Here is an 18,637-nt window from a genome sequence, read left to right on the forward strand (position 1 = left end):
GCAGTCAGACTTTGCACCAGTTTGAGGTGTGAGCCACCGGAGACTTCTACCCTCGCAATCAGAGTTTCGTGCAGAAGCTATACCTTGTAAGCTACGTGCATGATGATACTTCCACATCTATTCGAGACATGTGATAGAGCAGCCCATCTTCTCGTGGTCGTACAGTGTGTCACGTGTCCCGCGTACATTTTCGTGTTCCTTCCAAAAACAATCCTCTAGCACGGCGATCATCATAGCGCTTCACCTACATCCAATCTGCTGCGAAATCGCTCAAATTTCAACACAGAACAACCTGTTCTTCAACCAGGCCAACCACCATCATGCCACAACCACCTGTCATCAATGACACCACGCTCTCCGCCACCCACTCCCTAGTAAAATTCTCCATCCACACATCAACCCAAATCTCACGCCGCACTTCCGCCGTGCTCGAGAACCTACAACCACAAGATCCCAGCAATAACGACAACAATGGCACCGGAACCGGAACCGAAAAACCCGTCATCGTAGCCCTAACAGCACCAACCCCCAACGCCACCAACAAACTCATCACTATCGTGGAAATCGCCAAGCGCGAGCTCAAGGCGAAAGATGCCAAGTGTTTTCAGTATAATGCGTTGAGGTCGGAGTTGATGGATGTTCCGAGAGCGAAGAAGGGAAAGGGTGAGGGCGAGGGAGGTGTGGGTGAGGGGGCGAGTTTTGAGACGATGGGGGAGAGGGAGTTTGGCGAGACGAAGAAGAGGAATGTGCCCGTTATGACGGTTTATCTATCTTTGAGCTCGGTGCGGGAGTTGAAGGTGGCGTTTGGGTGAGTTGGCAGAGTAAGGATTTGTGGTGATGTGAGTATGCTAATGATTGAGCAGTGAGCAGGTATAAGGGCTTCAAGATGGCGAGATATGCCATATCACCAACGCGAGCTGCTGCGGCTGGTTTCTGGACTAGCACCGGAAGACAAACGTTTCGAAATCTCGCCCATTGCAGAGCTGGGATGAAGCTCCAGGATAAGTCACAACACCAGACCGTAGTGGTCGATCTTGAGCCATGATATTGATTCATGCATCCATCCATCTATGGACTTTTGGCTATATACATGCCCACCAAAGGATAAGCGAAATACACCCTCCAACGCCAGAATCGCTCCAACCAGAAGATCATAAAACTACCATCAAGAAGGACCTCCTACTGCGGCACGCCCTTCTCCTCAACAACAACACCCCACTCGTGGTCCTCCTTGCCATACATAATGCTGACCAGCCACGACTTGATTAACTTGGCGTACGCACCACTGTCACCCTCCGCCATCGGAATCTCGACATCCTTTCCGCGGAAATGGATCTTTCCAACAGGAGCCACGAAGAATGCAGTTCCTGCGGCGAAGGCTTCGATCAAACGGCCCTCGGATTGAGCTGACAGGAGGTCCTCCATGGTGAAGCGGTGCTCAACCACTTCCAGGCTCTCAAGATCGTTGACGCTCTTCGACAGTCGTGTCTTGGCCAAGTCCAGAATCGATGCGCGAGTCACACCCTCGAGGATGATCCTCTCCTCCAGCGGCGCCGTAACCAACTGCAGCTTGCCCTCCTTCGTCCTCCACACAATGAAGAAGTTCGAAGCCCCAGCCTCAGTCACATAGCACTCCTTCCCAAACAACCACAACACCTGATCGAACCCTCTCGCCCTCGCCTCACCCTGCGCAACAAGCGAAGGCCCATAATTCGCCCCCAACTTCGCATACCCAAACCCACCGGGCCACGCGCGAATCGTATCCTCATTACTCGCCAACAACTTCAACCCACTCGACGCTTTCTTCTCCGCCGCCCCATTCGCCGCACTCCCATTCAAAGCCGGCGGACTCGGCAGACTCTTCGTCATATCCGGAAAGCAAGCAATAATCACATAAAGCAACGCCTCCCGCGGCCTCTGCACGCCCAGCGCCGCATCCGTCCCAATGAACGTCGGCCGGATGTACAAGAAATGCCCCGCCCTCTCCTTCGGCAACCACTTCTCCCCATCCGTCGCACACAGCGCCACGATCATCTTCTCCAGCTCGCTGGGCTCGAAATCCGGCAGCGCGATCCTGCGCGCCGACCGCAGCATGCGCTCGCAGTTCTTGCGCACGCGGAACAGCCGCAATTTCCCGTCGTATCCTCGGTAGAGTTTCAGGCCCTCGAAACACTCCGTCGCGTAGTGCAGCACGCTCGCCGACGGCATGATGCTCAGGGGTCCGTAGGGCTTCAGTTCGGGCGTCTCCCAGCCCGACTCGATCGTCCACCGCGCCGTGACCATGTGGTCGGTGCATGTCTTTTGGGATTTCGTCTCGTCGGAGTCGGGGGCGGGGACGGCGCGCGGGGTGGTGGTGTAGGTGTGGGTGATTTTGGAGGCGTCGAGGGGCGCGTGTGTTTCTGGCAGGGCGTGTTTGATGCCGGCTTGGGTGAGGGCGGAGGCGGATTGTGTGGTGGGGGTGGTCGTTCCGGAGGACTCGGGGGTGATGGCTGCGGGGGCCATTTTTGGTGGTGGTGTTGTTTGAGTGTAGGTGGTGTAGGATGGGATGTGGTATCGTCCTAGCTCTTGATTTCTTTGTCCTAATGGCAAAGAACAATCCTTCTACGTCTCTTCTGAAGTCTCAATGGCAAGCACAAGCGAAAGCAATCAATCAATCAATCAATCAATCCCACATTCGAAATGCAAAAGTACTTTCAAGAAAGAAGAGAGGGGCAGGGCAAACCAATGACTCTTAAGTCTTAAAACAAACCCAGAATGCGTCACAGCCACAGCAAGCCCAAAAACTTCTTTCCATGTAACCTCCGAGACCACACCGACGCCCTTTCCACTTTCCACTACACACACACACGCAATCCGACCGAGACCAAGCAAGCAACCAAGAGCGAAAGAGCCAGCGTCCTTGACTACCGGCTTAGGCAGATTCCCTTGCATATCATCCGCGCCGATGCAGGAACACCTCGCAGCTGAAAATGTGTGGATGTGTGGATGGGGGGTTTTGGGCCGTGGATTGCCGGGTTTAAGCGGGCGGGCGGGCAGGGGAGAGAGGGAGGGCTGGAGGGGGGTTGATAAGCCGGTTTGTACACACACACACAGAGAGAGAGATTTGATGAGATTAGAATAGTGTAATGTATTTCGTATGTGCAAGATATTGCGGGTGAGTTTAGTAGAACCGGCGTTGGGTTGTCAGGATGTCGTTCGGTCTTGGTATAACGCGAAAGTTGGACGTTTACGGTCGAACTGAGGTACTCAAACCAGACGAACGGCATAAGACCTCCAACGTGAAAGGCATTGGCAATCAACCACGCCTACGTAAGACGAGCAGATCATCCGGTGCAACCACGTGGTCATACAAAAAACACTACGGAACTCCGCAGCAGCAGAGTAGCTAGCCCTCCGTCCTCATCACCACGGCATAAACACCCATTCAGCCGCCGGAAAGCGCTTCTACCACTTCTCAGATCCGTATTCCGCTATATCTTACATTCCAGTCCATCTATCCCGATCTTCCCGTGTAAAACGCCCATGGTGCAGTAGTAGATGATGTCGAAGGGGGGTATCATGGTTCACTTTCTTTCTCTCTCGATTCTCTCTCCCTCAAAAGATGTCGTTGTCGTTGGCGTCATATCCATCATTTCCCTCGACCCAACCCATAAGACGCCGGTAAGATAATTGCCCCGTTTCCGTTTGTTGTTCATGTTCTTCTGTGTTGTTGGCTGTTGCCCGATTGCTCGGTCGGTTTCTTATTTCTTCCTTTTACATCAGTCCTCCCAGGACCAGTTTTCCCAGACTGGCGACTTCGCCTTTGACGCCAGCTCTGGTTGTATCCTCGAACTCCCGAACGACGTTGGCGACCAAGATCTTGCGGATGGCTTTATCTGCTTTTGAGAATTCTGTTCCGATGGCTGGACTGCAAATCTCGGGCGATGATACGAGATCCATCAGTTTGGCGTATGTATCGATGAGGGTATCGCACAGTGTTCCGAGCGTCGTATTGAAGTCTGGATCGAATGGCAGAGCCGGTGTAAGGAGGTATGCAAACTCATGTCCTGTGGGGTTTACAGGACTGGTTGTATCTTGCGGAGAAGAGGCCTCTGGTATGCGACCTGCAATTGGCATCCCAAGCAGATCAGCTTGACGAGGATCCAGCGATAGTGTATCTGTCGTCGTGCTGGAGCGTCGACCTTTGGTATTGCGGCTGAGGCCCATCCCGGACTTGAACATCTGGCCCACTCTGCCACGAGAGACGCTGTTACCACTGGCATCATACCCAGCGAGCGTCTGATATGTCTCAAACTCGGCGAGGAGCAAGGACAATGCTTTCAAGTATTCGAGCGCATTGTTGGAGTTCATGTCGAGAAGTGCTGGAAGCGAGTATCCCAGTATGAAGTAATTGGTCGCTCGCCGGCCCAGTTTGTGTGGATACAGCGAGGGCATAGTCGAAAGTCCCGCCGCCGAATAATGCAATGTACTGAAGTAGAAGATGTCGCCTTCATGTAACTTCCGCACATAGTCTATCGTAGCCATGCGCTTGGCTGAAGTCTCCTGTATCTGAGCGTATATGGTATTCGGATTGAGCGGGCCTCCTACCGAATGAGGCGCACTCGGGACATGCGACAAAGGTGCGCCATTGATACTGCTGTATGTGGAAGAGCCATCTCGCGAGAAGCTGCTCTGTGGGTGTAGACCTCCTGGTCGCGAGCTGGCGTCTGACGGCGCCACCGAAGGTTTTCTGCTCATTGCGGGTGTAACATTGCCAGGACCACTGCCCACCAACATGGACGAGAAGGGACTGAGAGGGTTGTCTGTGCGCGAGCGACCAACGTTGTCCAGATACACCGGCGAGTCGAGCTTGGGCAGAGCTTCAGTCGACTTGAATTTGTGAGAGAGGCCTTTGGCGGTGAGCGAGATCTTCCTCTTCAATGCCGGTGCTTCCTTGAGCGGTGATGTGTCCTTCTCTTTCTCGTGATTGTTCTTCCTCTGCGGACTGCCTGTAACTGCTCCTTCTTCGTCTTCGATCGGACTGGCGCTGCTCAACGGCAAGAAAGCGTTCCCGCTGCTGGGGCTCTTATTCGTATGCTTGCCCAAGCTGCTTCCACCGCTGCTGAGGTTCGTTCGATGGCTGCGCAAGCTCACACTCCTCTTGACATTGGTCCCAATATCGGCAAGGCTGGTCTGCAGGCTGAGGATGCTGCTGTCGCGGCGGTGGTGGTTGTGGGCGTGGTGCGAGGTCCAGGTGACACTGGGCTGCAGTCCCAATAACTTACCCCTGTCAGTATCTGCAGCAGCGTTGGAGGGCGAGTGTATGCTGCTGTCCAGGTTCAGATCGGCCGTGCTGGCACTGACTCCGACATTATTGTTGGCGCCGCTGCCCGCGCTCGCGTTCCTCTTGAAGCGGCCGAAGACAGTCGTCGTCCCCGCGAAGGAAGGCATGTCTCCCAGCGAATCCGAACCGTCCGTCGCCCGGCTTCTGGATGGATCCTGGCTGGCTGCTCGGCCCAAACGGTCGGAATGGCGGAGGGGGTCGAGTGGCTGTCTTGAAACGCTGGCAGCCCGTTAAAGCTTCCACAGAAATTCATCAAGCATCGCCCCCTTGATTCGTCCATTAACCTCAGGGGTAGCACCTCTTGGCGTCGGATCGCCTCCGCAGGGCTAGGATCATTAGGCTTCGATAGCGTTGGAGCTTATCTTTGCGTGGCTTCTGCTGCACGACTTCACTACTTCTCCTCGTCTCTATATCTAGCGAGATTCAAAGACATCACTCGTAACTTCGCTGGCAAAACCTCACTGGCGTGTTCACTCCTTACACTTCTCAGGCTGGGAATCTGTTCATGCGGTCACTCTATCCATGTTGAACGCGTTTTCGTGGCAAGGTCCCATGGGAAACAGCACATCAAAGTCATTGATACATGCGTAGGAATGACCAAGATGACTTTGCGTTTCGAGTGATCTGTATATACCATTCTCCTGCTCTGTCGGCATCCACAAAGTGCCCCCGCATACTCTTCCTCAGCTGGCCGCATGGACCCCAAAAGGAAGTATGCCCATATACAACAGGATGCTGAGAATCCTGACGCTATGTGACCTCCACCATGCTGAAAAACAAGTACCTGTCTTTGAGACCTTCCTCCACCCTGCCGCGGGTTTATTTTGAATCTCTCATCTGGTTTGCTCGAGACTGCATGACTGTGCCACGGACGTACTGCTCGCCCCGGCAAATGTGGGGGACCATTACGAGCATCAGCGGCGTTGTGATTTGCTTCTCTGGTGATCACATCAAACCAAAAGAGTCAAGATCTGGTTGAAAAGCTTGCCAGTTGCTGCTCCTCTTGTCCGAGAGAAATCGTTGTCCGATGCAAGTTCTGTTGCGTCTGTAGAACAACGGTCATGAGACACGGCACGGTTGTCACTCAAGGACGCAGCGAGATACATCACGCAGATTTTACTGCACGCCGCACGCCTCAGACGAGGGATGTGTTCACGCCAGGTCAACTTTGAATCGGACAGCTTGATCTATTGTTGTGTACCGCCCCTTCCAAACGTAATGAATGCGAGTAGAACCTGGACGAGGAACGATTGGCAGTATTTCTGCTGCATGGCGATAGAAACGAACAGTTGCAGGGGGCCGTCGAAGCAAATGTTCCGTCAGTTGGATGCCCACTGTGGCACAGACAAGAACAGGTGCCCAGGTCTGAGCCCCAAAGACAAACATATAAAGCAGCAGACCGACCTCAGTGGTGCCCCATTCCTCATCAGAGCCATTCGACACAAAACCAGCAAGATCTCCAGTTCAACAGCGAATGCCCCCTGCGCCTCGAAGACAAACACAAACCTGATATCGCAGCAATGCATTTCTGGACGTTCTTGACCGTCACTTGTTATGCACTGCCAGTATTCGCAGCTTACGCTCCGCTGCCGACTGAGCCCCCGAAAGCTGAAGACATCTTCAAGAGAATCGATGAGGCGCAGGTAAAACTGCTTGGTCACAGGCCCCCGCTTGCTTTTGCTGATGACGTTCTTAGAAACAATGCTACGGTACTTGCGCTGCGGCTGCGAATGGGTATTGCGGTTGCACTGCAACAGGTGTTGGCTGCACTGGTCAGCAGCCTTGTTACGAACCTGGTTCTCCTCGATGCTCGTGCTACTACAATGGTTGACGCTCTGAGTTTTGCGGCGAACTGATCGGGGATGGCAAGCAGAAATGCTCGAGAGAATGCGCCGACAAGCTATCCTTTCTTTTGTATTGTACTTGAACTCAATGCAGAGATTTGTTGCCAACCAAACTTTCTTTCTTCCGGTCTCCGCACTTATGTTGCATCGAAACCAATGTGCCTCAATTCTGCATCCCCGAGTGCTACTGTAGGTTGACGCCACTAGCTAGCTAGCTGCACGGCCAGTCATGTGAACTTTCAAAGTATGGGGGCGGTTGATTCTTGCCTTCAAACATTTTTCCGTCATCTACACCGTGGCACAATATGTCAGCTACAATGGCCAATGTGCTGCAGGAGGGTTTCATTCTGATCCGAATCGAGGCTTCCTGTCCAGCAGAATGCCTTCTCGAGCACGATGATCCTGAACGTCAGACAATTCCTTTCGAAAGACGGCTCCGACTTGGTGGAGTCGGCACGGTACTACGGATACACGAAAAGATCAGAGGCTTAGGTCTGGGAGACGTGGTCCTGGCCTGTCTGTCTGGTCCAGACATCACAACCGACGCCCGTGGCGACGAGGTGGCTTCCGTACATCAGAGCCTTGTATGCAAACTTTCACCCAACGCTCCGAACCCCGATGCCGCTCGAATACCCATGGCCTTCGCAATTGCCACGATCTTACTGCACACCGCTGGCATCATGCCCTTGCCACTTCGGCCGATCTACCAGAACCAACAGGAAGATACTCCCTCGAAGAACGTACTCCTCATCTCGAGCGACACCGTGCTTCCGCTCATGGTCATCAAGCTCCTATGCTTGTATACTGCCTCGTCGATATTCGTTGTCTACGAGCCGGCAACCAGCGGAAGGACAACATCGATCGACCCAGCAATGATTGCCGGTGCTCATTTCGCGCAACAGCCATCGTCTACTTCAGACCCCTGGGAAGTTGCTCGGGGGTTGCGATCCAACCTGGGACATTATGGACCTTACTCTGGCAAAGATTGCTTCGATCTAGTATTGGATTTGACTGGAAAGAGGGAGACCCCTGAGCCATATCAGCGAGTACTCTGTCCTGATATTGGGAGACTGCTTCAGCTTCCTCCGACGCTACGGATTGACTTCGAGTGGCTGTTCGCAGAAAAGCGTATCATGGAAGAACTTGGGAACTTGTTGGAGAAAGGAGAAATCGAGTCGGGGTTATTAAGCATCATTCGTTCGTGATCATTCTCATAGCTAAGCAAATCCCATGCCAGCCAGCAAGTCAAAAAAGAAACCCCATCAAAAAGAACCGCCAATCATCATCAATGCCGAAAGAAAAACCACAATCAACCGCTCTCGAATTTCTCACGCCTCTCCAAATCTTCAAAGCCGTGTATGAGCTCCAAGTACACAAAAGTGTACCCGGCCCTTGACAAACGACCCGTCGGAAATGAATTAAGCATGCCCTTCGACCTTGTGCGGGTGTTGAGCTCCAGGTATGGATACCTGGCCCGTTACCGCTGCCTGTTTGATTGAAGTTGATGGCTTCCATGTTGTCGCGAGGGTTAGAGCTCCTGGTGGTTTGTGTGTACCACCTGGCCCTGTTGTCCTGTTGAACGTTTGGAAGTGTCGTTCGTGTGCGGTTGAGTGCCGTATTTCAGGCCGCGTGTATTTGTGGTGTGCAGGAAAGAAACGTCGACAGTTGTGGAATCCAGAAACGCCAGAACGCGAAACAGTGCCTTTTTCGAACAGTCGTGAAGTTGGTGAGGGTGAGAGTGCGGTGGTGGATGTTGGTGGTAATCATGGCCTATTGGACCATGGACAAGTCCCTCTCGCTGTCTGGGGGCGAGATGAGCCCGAAAGTAGCATTCAGACCTCTGTCTTTGAGGTGTGCGCACTTCGGTGTCGCCTGCTCGCTCTCCGACTCGTCGTCAGTGGGCATGGCATCGAGATCGTCGTCGAAGCACTCGTCGTCGCCGTTGTCGAGGAGATCGAGAGCTTTCTTCAGGGCGTCCTTGTTGGTGTACTTGGCCTTCTGGACGCCCTTTGGCGCGGTGCCGGCTCTCGTGCGTGCGGCGCCCATCTTTGCGCTGTTGCGCTTCTCGCTTGGCATCTTCTTGCGGTTCTCGTTGCCCTTCAGCGTGGTCTTCTCCAGCAGCTCACCCGCTGCGCCTACGCCGCTCTTGATGTCCGCCTTCAGCATGTCGACGTGTTGCAGGAGTCGCTCGTTCTCCTCTTCCTTCTCAAGCGCCTCCTTGAGGACTTCTTCGCTCTTGCCCGTCTCCACATACACCAACCTCATGTACTTCAAGGTCATGTCGTCGCTCTTCTCGAGGGCCTTGTCAAGCTTCTTGTTCTCCTTCACCAGACGCTTATTCTCCTTCTTCTCCATTCGAACCTTGGCGATCAAATACTCGATCTGCTTCTTCTGCGCCTTGATCTCCTCATCCTTCTTGGAGACATCCTCGATGACAAGATCCATCTCCTCGCCGAAGCGCTTCTCCTCCTCCTCCTCGTGCTTCGCCAAAAGCTCCTTGTGGCGCTGCTCGGCCCTTCTCATCACCTCCTGCTCTTTCTCGGCCATCAGTTTCAAGTGGATCTTCTCCGCCTTCTCGCACTTGGCCTTGAATGAGCTCTGCTGCTCCGCCAGCTCTTGCTCGACACGCGCCTTGCCCTCACGCAACTCGTCAATCTCGCGCTGAGCGGCCTGCTTCACCTGGTCTACGAGCTGCTCACACTCGCTCTTCGCGGCAGCAATCCCCACAACACACTGCTTCTGCAGTTGCTCGACCTCTTGCTGCTTGGCTTGGTCGCGAGCCTCGAGCTCGGAGAGACGGCGCTGGTACTCGCTCTTGAGGTTGCCGTTGTCAACCTCCTTCTGTGCGGCGGCTTGCTTGAGGTCGGCGACCTCACGCTCGCGCTGCTTGTGGAGGGCCGCGGAGGCGGCGAGGAAGACGTCGTACATGTCGGCGCTGGGTCCAGGGGCGTCGGCGCCACGCGCGCGCTTGATCTGGTACTTGGTGAGGCCGGCAGCCGTGCCGTCGCAGGTGTCCTGGTCGGTCGGAGCGGCGTTGCGCTTGAAGCGGTCTGGAGGGTGTTAGTTGAGTGTCAAGGGAGGTGCGGCGATAGTCTTACACTTGCTGTCTCGAGGGTACTTGAGGCGAGAAGCCTCGAGGGTGTTGGTGATGGTGGTGGAGGAGGAGGAAGAGGAAGCGGACATGGTGGTGGTGGCAGCCATTTCGAGGGTCGAAAATGAGCTGGGAAGTGAAGTCGGAAGTTGGTAAGAAGTGAGGATGAAAGCGACGCTTGCTGTGATGGTGACAGTGAGTCGAGGTCGTGGTCGAAGGGATCCGAAGACTGTCGGTGGATGAGTCGGAGGAAGAGCAAGTCGAGGGGCGGCAAGCTTGGCTTTTGAAGCGCGGCGGCAGTGGTCCGAGCGTCCGGAATTTGGCGATGTCGCGGTTTGTCTTCCGCTTCGCCGCCTAGGAGTCTTCACCAAGTCGCCTACTGGGCCAATGGCAAGCTTTCTGGCGGCGAGTATGTGCTTCAAGTTCGAGGATTCCCTGTTAGTCTTGCGTCACCGCGGCTGGATGCGGCAGCTGTGGTCATTCACTCGTTTGCCAAGACTTTCATGTGAAAGCCGAGCTGCCCATCCTTTCCCCGTCGACTTCGAACAGGATGGCTTCCAAAACGGACAATTAGGTTATCATTGATGTTTTTGCTGTTGTTCTTGTTGTATATACCAATCTCGCAGTGTTAGTAGCTACTTCTCAACACACCTCACGATCGAATGAAAAACACGAACAGAGAGACAGCTTTTCAACAACAATGCTCATTAAATCTATCTACAGCATGAGAGACGCACTCAAAGCAACACCTGCAAACTTCAACAAGCTTCAGCCAACCCCGCAGAGACTTAGCAATACGCCTTGTTATCCAGCAATCGTCGAGCTCCTGGTCCAAAGACCCGGCCCGTAATGAATGCTGCCAACAAGACTCCCGATTGAGCTCCACGTCCTAAGACCCGGCCCTTTTCGTTCGCTGCTGTGGTGGGTATCGATGAGCTCCAGATCCTGAGATCCGGCCTGAAGATACCCTCCATCCCTGTGGTGTTGGCTTTGTTCTGTTTCCATCCTTGGTGTGCTTCTTTCCCTCTTTTTTTTGTTTGTTTTGTTTTTGTTTTGTTTTCCGTTCTTTCTGTGATGAGCATTGTGTCCCGAGCTTCTCATCGCCCTGACTCGCCTTCAAGCCAGCCTCACTGCATCTCTTCTTGGTCTTGAGAACCCTCTCCTCGGTCTTGAGAACCCTCTCCTCGGTCTTGAGAACCCTCTCCTCGGTCTTGAGAACCCTCTCCTCCTGCTCCCTGACCCTGCTCGTCGTTTTCCGTGTCGATGTAGTATGGCTGGACAGACACTCGTGATTTACCAGGCAGGCAGCTCATCATCATTCTCGTCCTCTCCTCCTCGTCGTTGAAGTGTGTGCAAGCCTGCGTCTTCTCCATGCTCAAGAACGTGGGTGGCCAACAACGATCCTGGTTGAGTGCTCGCTCTCCCGCCGCCCACAATCGACAAGCCGTCATGAAGCGCTTGCTCCTACGCAGATCCTTGAGTGCTGACTGCCATGCTTCTGCATCGATGCCTCCGCCCGAAATGTCGACATTGTGCCAGTCTGGGCCAAATGACCGCTCCATGAACTTAGCGAACTCTTCTTCGGAGAGGAACTCCTTCGCTGCTTCTGCTTGCAGCTCGGGAAATTGTGCCGTGAGGCAGGCTCTTGCGTATGCCCACTTTCTGCGTCTGGTCACGTACTGGTCTCCAGGGAAGGGCAGAATGTGCACGCTCGTGTTCTCGTACTCCATTTGCACTGCGTAAACTGCATGTCGTCTGATCCTCCCATCAGGTGCTTTCGAGAAGCCAACCCAGTTCTCTTCTCTGAAATCATGGACCGGCTTCCCAAGAGGAAGTTCGTCATGCCGTCCCTCCTCGAAGTTTTCTTGAGCGGTTGTGTATTCCTGATGACATTCCTCCCTGTCGGCCACCCACTTCTGCATGTATTCAGAGACGATTCCGTCTCCCTCGCTGGCACTGTCATTTCGAGCAGCGTCTTGAGCCGCTTTAAGTTCCTTTCGACGCTTTCTGCCTGCTAACATATGCAGGTACAGGGTTGGAGCCGTCCGGATCCAGTCGAGGTCGTTGTCGCTGAGTTCTGGTTCTTCTGGCCGGACTGGTGGTGGAGTGATCTGACCTCGTGGAGTGACTTTAGGCGGAATGGTCTCGCCCCGCCAGCGTTCATGCATTGCCTTGTGCAGGAAACTATGCGCCTCCATCTTCAACTTCTCCTCATCGGTATTGCTACTCTCTTCTTGATTTGCCTGAGTCTCTTGCAGGGCGGCTTGAAGCTGCTGGTTTTCGACAGCTTGTTCTACGACCTGACCGTTCTGCTCAGGCTCTGCTGGTGCATTTTCCGACTGCGGAGTCTGTTGGCTCGCTTCGACCAGAGCAGCATTGCGTTCTGCCTCAGCTCGAACTCGTGCTTCCGTCTCCACTTGAAGGGCTTTCAGCAGGTTCGCATTTTGGGTGCTCTGGTCGCGGTTGGCAGTCTCCAGTCTTTCTCTCGTACTCTCCAGTTCCGCCATCACAGCATTCCTGCTCAGCTCTAACTCGTTCTTCTCAGCTCGAAGCTGCTCATTGGCGTGACGAGCCTCTTCTTCTAGTTGCTGCTTCTCGGCTTGCAACACGAGTATCTGGTTGTGGAGGCTAGCGCGGTCGAGCTTCTCTTGGAGCAGTATATGCTGATCGTGATCGTCGTTCGCTTGCCGGTCTTTGCCTTTCTGAATGACCGGGTGCTCGTTTTGCTCGGTGAGGCGGGCGACGTCTTGGTGGAGTTGGTGTAGGTTGCGCGCAGAAACTTGGCCTGCCAGATGGCGGATGTCGAGTGCAGTACGTGAGACGTCATTGTAGTGCATTCCATCCTCGAGCGGTGCGCGGTATTCTCCATGAGTTAAGCAGATGCGCTTGAAGACCGGCGGCGTGATGAGATCCAGGTGGGATAGCTCGAGGTCGACTGCGGGAGCCCGACGCTTCTTCGTCGCAGTCGCGACAGATACAGTAGGGACTTCGATGGTAGTTTGGATGCGCGGGGGCTGCTCTGAGTGCGCGGTTGAGGGCTCTGCCAACACTGTTTGCTCAGGTGCTGGGGCGCTGGCGCGTTCCGACTGTCTTGATGCTGAGGATCGGGAGGATCGCGTATCCGACTTTTTGTTGACAGTTTTCTTTCGTCGCACTCCAGAGTCGGTGGCGAGTAATGACCCTGGATGATTCCTCGGTGATCTGCGCAGAGGCGCCTTCATCGTCGCGGTTGTTGGCGGTGGAGGCAGACGACTGTGAGTGTCGGTGTTGTTGATACCACGGATGAGATGCAGAGTGTTGTGGTGGTAAGGAAAGAGACGTCAGCTTCCGGGAAAAGCCGCGTCGCGAGGTGTATTTAGAGTTTGAATTGTGACGTCAGCGCAAGTGAATGTTCGCCTGTAGCGGACGCCTGGACGACCAGGCGGGCGGGACGGCGGAGCGGGCCAGCGAGGTCGCTTGGAGAACTCGTCGCAACTCGTCTTGACAGTTAGTAGACAACAACACCGAGCCGGCAAAGTCGCTTCTGGCCACCTCCTCCTGCGCCAGCATTGGGCGCCTCTTACCATACACACTCTCACCCTTCTACCGAAATACGCGCAGATGCGCATCATGGCGTCCAGCAGCGGTGCGACCTTGAACGAGAACCAAGCGATCACTCGATCGGGGGCGGCCAGGATCAGGAACGAGTTGCGCTTCGAGGTCGTCGAAGCAGCAGTCGATCCTCTGGCTGGAGAGCGCCCACGGGCTGCCCGTACCCGTCCGACCGCGATCGCCAACAGTGATGTTCAGCCCTCTCCGTATGTGATATCGCGACCTCATCAGTGCGCTCCAATACTGACGCGAGACAGACACTTCCGCTTCCTCGATCTCAGCCCAGAGCTAAGGAACAAGATATACGAGTACGTCGTGGTTAGCCCAGAGCCTGTTGAGATCGCGGAGGGTGTCAAAGACATTCCTGGCATCGTCCATGCGAACCGCCAGATATTTTTCGAGTCTCAAACCATCTTCCTCGCGGACAACGAGTTCATCCTCATGTGTGAAGACGCGGATATCAGCCCGCTCTGTCGCTTTATGCGCGCACTCGACCTCTTCAACAACCCCACCCGCCTCGCGCAGCTCGGCCCTCTCACCATCTTCTGCCATGGCTTCGTCTTTCCATCGCAAGAATGGAATCCGCCGTTCACCTATCCAGACCCGGAAGACTGGCAGCGTTGGGAAAGCAACCTCCAGAAGCTACAAGCTACTGGCCTAGCTCCAGAGCAGCTGATCTGGCTTGCTTGGCTTCCCGTGAAGCAGGACGGTGGCCGGACTCTGGGCTGGGACGAGTTTGGGCCCGGTGAAGCTGGTGCCATCAAGTTCATCTTCCACAACTACTTCCTCGAGTTTTTGATGAAAGAGGTGCGCTATTTCGACACCAAACCCACCCCTCAGTCAGCTGCAGTGTATAAGCAGGTGAAGGAAGACTGGGAGGTCCTTGGCCTAGAGGAGGATGCGGCCAGTGAGATGGAGAACCACCTCGCCGAGTACTGCAGCGAACGCGAACTCATCTACATAACGCGCCAGGAAGATCTCGTACAAGAGCGGAATAAGCTGGTGGAGAAAGTCATCGACAAGACCTGTCAGACGTTGAGGCCAGTAGAGCCCCTGGCTCTAGCTTTACAAGAGCTGGTCGAGTTCGATCTGAGGCATGGCGCTGCAATCCACCGCGATCCAGTGCGTACGACTCGCCTCCACAATCTCCTCGTGGCAGAAGCCAAGCGGCTAGGAGAGCGGTTGTCTCCGGAGTCGACGGTGATCCAGCAAGTCCAGATGACGAGCATCTTCGAAAACGAGGGGGACACGGAGGAAGATGCTATAGTCGCGCGAAAGAGTGACGCGGACTTGGACAAGTTGCACGATGAGCAAGGTATGGTCTGGCGTGTCGAGGAGTATGTGCGGGACTTGGATACGCCGTCCTGGGATAGGCCATCCTGGATTATGCCGTCCTGAGACGGGCCATTCTAACGTCTGCAGGGGCGATGTTGGGCGAAAAACTTGTTGTTCGACGGAGCTTGTTCAACGGAGCGATAGCGCACGCGGTGCACAGGAGTGCACAGCTCTTCTTTCTTTGATGTTAGCACTTTCATTAGTGCACAGCTCTTCTTTCTTTGATGTTAGCACTTTCATTGTCCAGCGAGCGATGGCGTTGTCCGTAAAAGCGCTCAGGATAGACAATGAAATTCCACAACCAAATCGAACTTCTTTCTCACGCTTCTACCCCCACAAGACAGCTCAAACAGATTCCAATGCCACGGACAATAGCTCAATCGCGGGGATGGCGACCGCCGTTCATGCAGTGTTGAGGTAGCGGCCTTCAATTCGAGTCTCGTACTATTGTCTAAAGCGCCAGACGAAGCGCTTGACTGGTTGCGGGCTACACATCGACTGTCGTTCACGTAGTGTTGAGGAGGCGGCGCCCGATGCTGGCTTCGTACTACTGGAAAGCGCTAGACCAAGCGCTCGAGTCGGCACGAACTACACGTCGAACTCAGTACGCGCTCGGCTATGAGCAGGAATATTGGACATTTTGATCATTGAGACTGTACGTACTTGTAGCTCTCCTGGTCGAAAGTTGCTCGCTCGAGATGGACGAGAATCGCTGGTCGTGGTTCGAGATACGATGACTGAGAATCCAAACCCGATACTGATCTTTGGGATGTGATCGACACCAGGAGTGCTGGGCTGATACTATGTCCTTCCAAGAACACGGCATGCATTCGGTATGGGCCATCCTTTCTGCTGTTCCAAGGCTATGGCCGTCCCTACGCCGTCCCATTTCCCTGCGCCGCATTTCTCTCCACCAACTCTCCCACACCCAACTGCCGTCCAACTTTGACCTTCCGCTTCTTCTCCTTCTTCTTCCTCACACCGTCCTCGCCCTCCCCAGCCTTGCCATTGCTTCCCACCTCACCACCTTCGTCCTGTCCGACGGTCGTATCCTCCTCATCCGAGTCTTCAGCATCCAAAGCCTCTTCCCGCAGATAGTCCAGGTCCATGCGCATGCTATACGCATCCTCTCCATCCGCATAGTACTTCGCTTCGATGCCGCCGACTTTGAAGCCTAGGGTGTCTCGGTAGAGGGCAAGGGCTGCGACGTTGGAGACACGGACGTGCAGGGAGACGTAGACGGCGTTGTAGGTTTCGAACATGGCTCGTTCTGGCATCTCCATTAGCACGTATCTTCTCGAATGGCGTTGTAGTATCGTCTCTTACGGCTTTGACGCATCAGCTTCTCTGCCAATCCTAACCGTCTGTGCGTCCTCATGACACTGAGCGATGTGATATGCCCATGCTGAATGCCGTCTTGTGGGTCTTCCTCCATCTTCGCGAGTACGTAGCCAACGATCTTCGGCGCATCGTATGGGGTCTTTTTGGGTCTCGAAACCTGGATATCGCCTTTGTCAGTCTCTTTGTCGTAACAATGCAAAGTCCCCCAATTCTATTTTGTTGTATTCTTACGTCCACAGCGACGTAGCTCAATTGCGGCCAGCTCAGAGCATGGTACATGTAGTATTTGCAAAAGTAGTTCTCGGGAAGGTTCGTGATGTTCGTTTGCTGGACGTGCGGTATGTCCGAAGGCTGCAGTAGTCTGATATCCATGGTGACTGTCTGGGATACGAAATCGAGGGTAATTCGTTGCTTGGGAGAGAGGTGTAACTTCAAGAGCTGGACGTCGATGAAGTGACGTTGGGTGTGCTCGCCAAAAGATGCTGCGAAGTGCGGGCGTCGTTCCGTTGATGCCTGAGGCAGGAATGTGGGATTCACTTCACCTCTTGCTCTTTCATGTGGGTATCACTTGCAGAGATCTGCATCTATGGTCCAATCACTTGATACTCAGCCGCCCAATGCTTCTGTCTTGTCGTACCTTTTCGTGAAGAACGCCACCTCTACACCATTCTGCCAACACCATGGCGGGCACGCCGAATCAATCGCCCAAACCCGGACATCGCAAGCCTAATGATCTTGGAATGACTCTTTTGAGAGCGGTCGTGTACCACAAGTCTTGCTCGCCGCCGCCCCTTGCTTTGATCTCGAGATCAACATGACTGAGTGTAACGAGATCATGCCACCCCTTCGTGCCGCTTCATGCTGCTCTTTGTCCGAGCGAACATCTCCGAGCTGATGTTCAAAATGGCCTCACGACTAACATATTGGCTACTGAGACTATAAGAGATAGTAGAATCCTAGGTCAAGTAGCTCTTCAGATTCAGCATCACTGAGATCCACATTTCCCAAACATGCAACTCCTGATCCTCTCCTTCGCAGCTCTGATAGCAGCACAAGGATACGATCCCATCTGTGCTAGCAATCAAGCCTTCGCAGCTTGTTGTGATCCAAATCAAGCGACAGATGAGCGTTACTGCAAGCTCTGTGGGTTGAAATCATGCCTGACTATGGCAACATGGGTGCTGACCTTCACGAAGATGATCCATCGCAAATCGCACCTGGAGATGAGCCCAGGCTGGAATACTTCAGGGGCGTATGCGAAAAGTCATCTCCTGAAGGGGCAATCAGAATGCCAAGGTGTTGTAGACTGGACGGGTTCAACGTCAGTTCGAGTTGCTTTCGATCGGCTTCTGCATGCTGACGGATCAAGGCCGCTATTCAGGGTTTCGATCTGGCGTGCAGCCTGAGCGAAGATGAGGTGGCAGAAGACGAAGTCTGTCCAGATAACCTCCCTGATCCCCTGTGCTGTCCATCAGCGGTTCCCGAGTCGAAGATCACGATCGTGACGGGTACTACGTGTGAAGCTGGTATGTCCGAGGTTTAACTCAGACACGCCCGCAACTGACCATTCCTGCAGCTGCTCCAACACCAACAGCTCCAGCCGTCTTCACCGACTCCTGTGATGCTGATGACGAAAGTGTCCCGAGGTGCTGCTCATCGAGGACAACTACCTACGTAAGATGACCATGAATGATCCACGAACGATTGTCATTGACATCGCACTGGGACCCCACCTCAACAGCGACAATCACAACTTGTAACGTTCTGCCCCCAGTTGCGCCAACAGAGCCAATCGTACCAACAGAAACCAGCGAACCGACCGAGCCCACCGAACCTCCAAGCCCCACTGCCACACCAACACCAGTTCCCGTCTGCAAGGGGTCTAGAAAGCCTCGATGCTGCAACCCTAATAAATTGATCTTGCTCAACACAGACTGTCAGGCTCGTGAGTCTCCAACAAATACGAGACAATCTCAAGTATTCTCTCTAACATACATTCACTTTCAGTCAATCCTGGACCAACAGACTTGGTTTCTTTCACGGAAACTTGCCGAGCTGATTCTAAGTCAGCGAAGTGTTGTGCATTGGAGCTGGTAAGTGCTGCTCACATCG

At 54.1% G+C, this 18,637-nt stretch overlaps 9 protein-coding genes across 9 annotated transcripts; 4 read left to right on the top strand and 5 right to left on the bottom strand.

Moving 5' to 3' along the window:
* Nucleotides 1–320: 320 nt before the first annotated feature.
* On the top strand, nt 321–876 carry M409DRAFT_28031 (uncharacterized protein; the record flags this gene model as incomplete). Its single annotated transcript, XM_033808843.1, has 2 exons — nt 321–808; nt 864–876. The coding sequence occupies 2 exons, from the start codon at nt 321–323 to the stop codon at nt 874–876; spliced, it is 501 nt and encodes a 166-aa protein (XP_033662526.1).
* A 303-nt stretch (nt 877–1,179) lies between these two features.
* On the bottom strand, nt 1,180–2,502 carry M409DRAFT_28032 (uncharacterized protein; the record flags this gene model as incomplete). The annotated part of the gene is made up of 1 exon (XM_033808844.1): nt 1,180–2,502. One exon carries the CDS (start codon nt 2,500–2,502, stop codon nt 1,180–1,182), a length of 1,323 nt encoding a protein of 440 aa, XP_033662527.1.
* Nucleotides 2,503–3,753: 1,251 nt separating this feature from the next.
* Nucleotides 3,754–5,430, bottom strand: M409DRAFT_69708 (uncharacterized protein; the record flags this gene model as incomplete). Its single annotated transcript, XM_033818410.1, has 2 exons — nt 3,754–5,244; nt 5,344–5,430. 2 exons carry the CDS (start codon nt 5,428–5,430, stop codon nt 3,754–3,756), a joined length of 1,578 nt encoding a protein of 525 aa, XP_033662528.1.
* Nucleotides 5,431–6,843: 1,413 nt separating this feature from the next.
* On the top strand, nt 6,844–8,372 carry M409DRAFT_59023 (uncharacterized protein; the record flags this gene model as incomplete). The annotated part of the gene is made up of 4 exons (XM_033814066.1): nt 6,844–6,966; nt 7,020–7,095; nt 7,262–7,356; nt 7,503–8,372. The coding sequence occupies 4 exons, from the start codon at nt 6,844–6,846 to the stop codon at nt 8,370–8,372; spliced, it is 1,164 nt and encodes a 387-aa protein (XP_033662529.1).
* Nucleotides 8,373–8,937: 565 nt separating this feature from the next.
* M409DRAFT_28036 (uncharacterized protein) lies at nt 8,938–10,350 on the bottom strand (the record flags this gene model as incomplete). The annotated part of the gene is made up of 2 exons (XM_033808845.1): nt 8,938–10,217; nt 10,266–10,350. 2 exons carry the CDS (start codon nt 10,348–10,350, stop codon nt 8,938–8,940), a joined length of 1,365 nt encoding a protein of 454 aa, XP_033662530.1.
* Nucleotides 10,351–11,147: 797 nt separating this feature from the next.
* Nucleotides 11,148–13,479, bottom strand: M409DRAFT_59025 (uncharacterized protein; the record flags this gene model as incomplete). Its single annotated transcript, XM_033814067.1, has 2 exons — nt 11,148–11,499; nt 11,543–13,479. The coding sequence occupies 2 exons, from the start codon at nt 13,477–13,479 to the stop codon at nt 11,148–11,150; spliced, it is 2,289 nt and encodes a 762-aa protein (XP_033662531.1).
* Nucleotides 13,480–13,867: 388 nt separating this feature from the next.
* M409DRAFT_28038 (uncharacterized protein) lies at nt 13,868–15,247 on the top strand (the record flags this gene model as incomplete). Its single annotated transcript, XM_033808846.1, has 2 exons — nt 13,868–14,055; nt 14,107–15,247. 2 exons carry the CDS (start codon nt 13,868–13,870, stop codon nt 15,245–15,247), a joined length of 1,329 nt encoding a protein of 442 aa, XP_033662532.1.
* An 812-nt stretch (nt 15,248–16,059) lies between these two features.
* Nucleotides 16,060–16,897, bottom strand: M409DRAFT_28039 (uncharacterized protein; the record flags this gene model as incomplete). The annotated part of the gene is made up of 3 exons (XM_033808847.1): nt 16,060–16,454; nt 16,511–16,682; nt 16,757–16,897. The coding sequence occupies 3 exons, from the start codon at nt 16,895–16,897 to the stop codon at nt 16,060–16,062; spliced, it is 708 nt and encodes a 235-aa protein (XP_033662533.1).
* A 638-nt stretch (nt 16,898–17,535) lies between these two features.
* Nucleotides 17,536–18,208, top strand: M409DRAFT_28040 (uncharacterized protein; the record flags this gene model as incomplete). The annotated part of the gene is made up of 4 exons (XM_033808848.1): nt 17,536–17,668; nt 17,722–17,846; nt 17,895–18,051; nt 18,102–18,208. The coding sequence occupies 4 exons, from the start codon at nt 17,536–17,538 to the stop codon at nt 18,206–18,208; spliced, it is 522 nt and encodes a 173-aa protein (XP_033662534.1).
* Between the last annotated feature and the right edge of the window lie 429 nt (nt 18,209–18,637).

Source organism: Zasmidium cellare, assembly GCF_010093935.1.
Source record: "Zasmidium cellare ATCC 36951 unplaced genomic scaffold M409scaffold_40, whole genome shotgun sequence".
Classification (NCBI taxonomy): Eukaryota; Fungi; Ascomycota; class Dothideomycetes; order Mycosphaerellales; family Mycosphaerellaceae; genus Zasmidium; species Zasmidium cellare.